Here is a 7,350-nt window from a genome sequence, read left to right on the forward strand (position 1 = left end):
TTCAAATTCAACAATATTAATTACTTTCTAAAGGAAAATTCCGCCCATATATTTGGACAAATTAATTGACCGAATATTAACCCTCATTGACTCAAAATTACCAAGGCTTTTACCACTTGATATGTCCGTTCATCGTATAGTTCAAATGCTGTACTATATTTCTAGAAGTAACCTTATTAAATATCCAATTAATTTCAAAGGGTATTTGTCTTGCACGCTATTGAAGATTAATTTGTATTAGTCTGCAGATCTTATACGTCGTTAACCCTTTTTATCACTGATAAATAATTTATCCTTGAGCACTTGTTCTGAACAATTGATAAAATGCTTAATAGAGACTATCAAATTACAACTCAAGCAACAAATTAATCATTCAAATATTAACTACAATTAACACAACAACTTCAAATATTTTGGAGCCTAATAATTGTCTCCCCACTCTCATCTCTCCATTATCCCCCCAATTTTTTTTATTCAATTTCGTTCACATTTCTCATGATCTATAAGGAATTTTACGAATCTAAAACCACGAACGTCTTCTACGTAATTTTATCTTTCAAATGAGATCTATGATGACATATTTTCGAGCTCGTCATCACGCAAGTATTTATACCTCATCATTTAAGTATTTATACCTAGTATTTTACACATATGTCACTGCTGATATTTAAAAATATTAATATCAAATATTACAAGTATTTATACCTATGCATTGAAGTATTTATACCTATATGGTCAACTATTTTTGTTAGAGAAATGTTGACGCATAAACAATTGTGAAAGGTTGATGTGGAGATGTGGGGTCAACAATTAGGGATAAATACTTACAAGTATAGGTATAAATACTTGCACGATGAGGTATAAATACTTGTCTGACAATGAGCCCGAAAGTATATTATCATGGATCTCATTTGAAAGATAAAATTGCGTAGAATACGTTCGTGGTTTTACATTCGCAAAATTCCTCATAAATCATGAGAAATGTGGACGGTATTGAAAAAAAAAAAAGTTCTAAAATTGTGTATGATTATTCTTCCCATGTAGTTTGAGTGGTCTCCCCATATAGTCTTATCAAGTTAGACATGCAAGTATTAATATCTTAGTTTGCAAGTATTAATTTATTATCTTCCAAGTATTTATATCTATGAGAAACATTCGTGGTTTTAGATTCACAAAATTCCACATAGATCATAAGAAACGTAGACGACATTAAAACAAGAAAAAAAAAAACTCACCTCTAAAAAGATGTATGGGAGGTTTAAAAGATGGAGGGATGAAAGTGAAGGAATTCATATAATCATTCAAATTTTTTACCTGGACAAATTTGACCTCTAAAATCTCTCTAGATGCCATATCTTATTTAAGATGCACTTTCTTTGTATTAATGATCATTGATTATTTATTTTGTTTCCATAACTAAAACGTCTAGTGAAATTTTCAAGACGTATTCAGCACTTTCAATTTTCCAATTTTCAAAATTGTAGCTATAAATTTACGAAGCAATCATTTTTTGTAGTAATAATCTTGTACTTTTATTGCATTTTTCTTTTTAAGAGATATGTTGTTTTGAATTTGTATATATATATTAATGACATAATAATAACAATAAACTAATCATGTTTAATATTTTAAAACAATAATGTTAATATAGTACAAAAAATTATAATTAATGTACCAACTACATATATTCAAACAAAAGAGGACCAAACTACATATTTAAGAAGAGCTAAAATCGTTGATGCACACCCAGAGATACATGAATTAATTGGGGTAATTATTTTCACAGATCAATTTTCGCTTCATGCAGCGCACAGAGTATAGAATTTAAACATCGCTGCATATCATTAGTGCGCTGCATGAAGCTAAACCTAATCTGTTAAAATCTTTACCCAATTTGACTCTTTCGTTGTTGTTGTTCTTTCAAATTAGATAATTAAAGAATGATAATGACGGTTTGGAAATAATATCTATAGAAGGGCAAATTTGTCTATTATATTTAAAATTTTGAAGTGGTTGTGTTAAAATCAGAAGTTACTGTGCTTATACCAGCACCCTCTACAATCTCATATATCGTTCCAATTAGTCCATCTACCAAAAACGGTACCAAATTTACAAACAGTATGCTTCAAGCATTCTCTATTCTCTTTCTTTCTCCTTTCCTAATACTAACACAATTCAACTGCTATGCCAATGCGAAACAACTCGCCCAAAATTGCTCCAAGACTGATACATTTGAGATCGGAAGCACCTTCGAATCCAACCTCTTCAAACTCCTCTCCTCCCTCCACACAGATGCACTGATCAACAGTGCCTTTTCCAACAAATCATTTGGCAATAGTCCCGACAAAGTTTATGGTCTAGTAATCTGTTACGCTGATTCCACACTGGTCGACTGTGTCAATTGCCTTCAAGATGTTACGTCCAACATGACACAACCATGCTCCACGAGTGCGACCGCCACCGTATTTTATGACTCTTGCTTGTTGAGCTACTCCAGCAAGAACTTCCTCTCTGTTGCAGAACTCTATAAGCCCTCCTGCCTTTATAGTGGGGCTAATTTACTCGATCAGATAACACTGAAATCTCTTATGAAGGTGTTCACTAATTTGAGTGCGATGACACCATATGTACCGGAAATGTTTTCAACTCAAGTGGTCAATGGCACGAATATGACAGCACTTGTGCAGTGTACAAAAGACTTGTCCCCACAGGAATGTCAAAGATGCATTTCGAATGAAATGTCTAATTATTTCTCCAGGTGCTCAATTAATGGGACAGCAGTGGGGATGAGGATGATGGCAAGGAATTGCTACCTACGGTATGAGCAATATCTTTTAAACATTACCTCATTTCCAGTATCATTGGTCTCACCACCTCCCCCACCATCGCTACCACCTCCACCACCACCAACATCATTAGCAGGTAAATAATAGTGTTTTTCAGATTGTACTTTCAACTATGGATTTTGGTTGTTTCCATAAATAAAAAGGGAAACATTTCATTAAAGTAATTAATAATCCTCGAAAAATTATGTTATGTACTTTTGTCCTTAACTGAACAGAGTGGAAATACTATGAGCACCTTCCTTTTTGAGTTGATTCTCCGACTCAGATGATATAGCATTTAAAGTTTGCTTGCAATTTGCTGAACAATTTAATCAAATATTCAACATACAGGATCAAAATCCAATTCAACTGTCACAATTGTGGTCTCCGTAGTTGTTGTTTCTGTTGTTGCTTGTCTAGCCGCATTTGGATTCTGCTTCTGGAGGAGAAAGCGCTCATTAGACAAAGATACAAGTAATTTGCCCATTCTGTATTTTATTTGCCTAGAAGACTATAGTAATTTACTAATTTTCTTTTTCATCATTATGATACAACGTGAATGTCTTCTTTCTGAACAGATGATGATGATGACGACACGATGTATATACAAGAAAATATAGAAACAGAACTGGAATATATCCTAAATCCAAATGCAGAATATGAAGTGTTTAACTTTACTGCACTTAAAGCTGCCACTGATAATTTCTCCGACGTGAATAAACTCGGTAAAGGAGGCTTTGGTCCAGTTTACAAGGTACAATCACTTCTACCTAGTAATTTTCCTTATCTAAACCTTCAACAGAAAATTTTCTTATCGAATTTTTTGTCTGATCAAATACAAAATAACATATATAAAGGAAATATTTTTAATAAAGGGCACTCTTCTTGACGGACGAGAAATAGCTGTGAAAAGACTTTCGGGAACTTCGGTCCAAGGAATAACAGAATTTAAGAATGAAGTGGATTTTCTCGCAAAACTCAAGCACAAGAACCTGGTGCAGTTGCTTGGATGTTGCATAAAAAATCGAGAGAAATTGCTATGCTATGAATACTTGCCTAACGGAAGTCTTGACAAGATTCTTTTTGGTACAAAGTCCTTTGTCAAAATATATATGATACTAATTCAAAGTAAAATTTCTCATAAATAAGCATTACTGATAAGGTTATTGATATTTCCCTGATGCAGCAAAGGATACTACCCAACGAGTCAACCTTGACTGGAAAATGCGACACAAAATAATTGAAGGAATTACTCGTGGTTTAAATTACCTCCATGAGGAATCTCGGTTGAAAGTTATACACAGAGATCTAAAAGTTAGCAACATACTGCTTGACAAGGATATGAACCCGAAAATTTCTGATTTTGGGCTTGCAAGGTTTTTCGAGGAAGATCAAACCCATAAAGATACAAATATCATTGCTGGAACATTGTGAGATTCATTATACAACAACTCTTTACTTACCATGATCTGACACTTCTCAGATATATTATTGCGCAGTTCAAGTCCAGTATAACAATAATGGGTATAATACTGTTTCAATTTCAGTTGAGAGCTGTTTGACACCCTTGCATTTAACGTTTAATGTATGCCTATTGACTAAGATTCCTTTCCCTTTAGGTACTGAAATTGGGTTTAAGTTTATGCTTATTGACTCAGATTCCTTTCCCTTCTTCATTTTTTTTTTCTGTAGTTGTTCAATTTGGGAGTAACTTGCCCATTGAGGTCAGTTGAGGAACTAGCTCAGGTTTAATAAATTGAACAACATGTATATTTAAACCTATTGTGGAGAAACTATCAAACTGTGATATCACATCATACAAGCATCAATTTGGAATGGGAATGTATAGCAGGTGAAACTTGCATAAATATGACTCCAATTTAGCTTTACAGATTAATTTGACTTCCTTAAATTTGTAGTGGATATATGGCACCTGAGTACATTTTGTACGGGAATTTCTCTACTAAATCAGATGTGTATGGCTTTGGATTTCTTCTTCTTGAGATTCTGACAGGCCAGAAGAATAGTGCCTTTGTTGGCTCGAATCGCGCTTCAAATCTCATTAATCATGTAAGTAACATGAACTTCTTGAGATTTAGGTCCAGAAGCTTTTTGTTGTCAGAATTTCCTTTCAGAAATTTTCGTCTATGCTGCGGTTTCTGCAATCACTGTTCCTTTCAATTGATGATCTTAATTATTACACTGAACAACAATTATGCCATTATAAGAAAGTTTAATTGAAATCCCAACAAAATAAAAAATTTCTTTTAAGCACTGTTTGAATGTATCTGTCATGAATAGTCTTGACTAGAATTACATAAGCATATACTATTTGTCTATTTAGAGCATGGCAAGCCTTTTTAATAAAAAGAAGGGTACATTTTTAGTTGCATAACATTTTGAACATAATTTAAGTCAGAAGGATAATTGTTGATTTCTATTCTTTGACTTACTTACATTAATCACTAGCTTTTGATTTGCTCAATCCTTAATTATGCTAATTAATCTGATATGCAATTAAATTTTACAATTTGCTTCTATGATTTCTTTACAATATGTTATTTTTAGTAAATAGTAGGTAAAATATTATTTAAGTTAAGACCTATAAAACAAAACTAACTAAAAAGCCCTTGCCACAGGCATTGCTACATTGGAACGAAGATACGGTATTTGAATTAATGGATCCAATCTTAGAGGAAAAATACCGAGAAGAGATCAAAAAATGTGTTCATATAGCATTACTGTGCGTGCAAGAAAATCCGATTGACAGGCCTACCATGGAGACTGTAAAAAATATGCTTGCAAGCCCATCTATGATTATTCCAAATTTGCCTTCAACCTGGTCGCTGACTCGGTCAATAGATCACCGAATCGAGGTTGACAGTTTAACGACTGACACATATACACTCAGAAGTGAAGCTGAGAGTTTTACAACAAACACACAGTCAAGTCAAGCTGAGAGTTCTGGAACAAGAAGTACAAGTAACATTTTGATGAGATGATCCGGATAAACCATTGTGGTTTTATTTCTGTATGGGAAATTAATATTTTTTTCTAATTATGCACACTAACCATTAACCAATTGAAATAAGACTGCATTGTGTTTGATGTCCAATGCGAAGAATAAGACGCATTGTGTTCTTTACCAGAGTTGAAGGAGCAGCAACTCAGGCTGTATCTCGGGCATCTCGATTCTCATGGAGGCAATATGGCAAAAAATAACTCAAGAAATTTGTTGGGGTGAGAGAAATGGGGCTCCATGAGCCTAATTCTGCCTGATGGATTGAATCAAATAAATATTTTGGTTGATGGAAGTTTAAAGGGATACTGGCAAAGGTGCTTATACTATGAACCGTGAAGTGTTATTTTTCTCTAGGCCGGACCTGTCAGTTCCGTCACTCCAAAAAAATTAATTTATGGTTTAACTAAATACAATGGTATACAACTATACACCATTGCTGATTCAATCATGCTCAAATTTATCTCTTTCGGTTCACCATCTTCTGATTCACTATCATAATCACAATTTTTAGAAATATCCCAATTCAGATAGGAAAAGAGATCCAGAGATTCTACTTATCACGTCATGACCCTGTCACATCTCCTGGAGATCTCGGAACGTTCCATTAAAAATTGTTCGTAGGGGAATTTAGTCAAACATTAGGTGTGCACTAGTCCTTCACTCAACAGAATCGCCAATTAATTCTACTAAAGGAATTAACTCCCATTCAATATACAGAGAAAAATGAGAATTTCATAGTACAGAGGCCACGTTTATATATATATATATATATATATATATATATATGGAGGAGGGTTCAAATGCACCCAAATTTTTGTGCACCCAAATGCACCCTATTCTTTTTCTTCATTTTTAAAGTCTGAATAGTCAATCTGAACCGTTAGATGCGATATATATATATTAAGATGTGCTTGGAGACCAAATTTTACATTTTTTGGAAATTTTTTACTATTTATTATGTTAGTGTAATAATCTAGAAGTCAATAATACGATAATTTATCATAAAACTTTGTTCATGAATTGGATGATTAATATCATTTTGTTGCCTTGAGTATTATTGAATTTATGGATCATTTCGAGTTCATGACTGAAATTGTGAAACTCCATAATATAGATAATATATACTCTTAAAAAGTCACTGACCAAGGTAATTAGCAGGAACACTAATTACCGCGATAAGGTTAGTATGTGGATTAAAAGATGGTTAAGTTTTACAAACCACCTGACACGAGATGTCATTTTAATCACATAGATACATGTTCTAGGAACATGGTATTTGACAGACCCCGAATGAAACATTAAATAGAATTGTGTTCGTGTCATTTATGTTTTCATTCAGTGTCAAGTTCTACAGTATGAGGTATTCATCTTTCCTACTAAGAAATGTATATGTGTGATTGTTATCAAACACTGTCGGTAAAATGCAGTTATAACGGTAGCTCTTCGGTATACATGGCTTAGCTGAGGTAGTGATGGTTTACTAAGAATACTATTTGTCCCTCG

General features: G+C 33.5%; 1 protein-coding gene across 1 annotated transcript; it reads left to right on the forward strand.

Moving 5' to 3' along the window:
- Positions 1–2,117: 2,117 nt before the first annotated feature.
- Positions 2,118–5,842, forward strand: LOC144544353 (cysteine-rich receptor-like protein kinase 15). The gene is made up of 7 exons (XM_078292848.1): positions 2,118–2,922; positions 3,177–3,299; positions 3,404–3,579; positions 3,701–3,911; positions 4,012–4,255; positions 4,745–4,895; positions 5,465–5,842. Exons 1-7 carry the CDS (start codon positions 2,121–2,123, stop codon positions 5,825–5,827), a joined length of 2,070 nt encoding a protein of 689 aa, XP_078148974.1. The 5' UTR covers positions 2,118–2,120; the 3' UTR covers positions 5,828–5,842.
- Positions 5,843–7,350: the final 1,508 nt, after the last annotated feature.

Source organism: Carex rostrata, chromosome 26 (assembly GCF_964058835.1).
Source record: "Carex rostrata chromosome 26, lpCarRost1.2, whole genome shotgun sequence".
In the NCBI taxonomy this organism is placed as follows: domain Eukaryota; kingdom Viridiplantae; phylum Streptophyta; class Magnoliopsida; order Poales; family Cyperaceae; genus Carex; species Carex rostrata.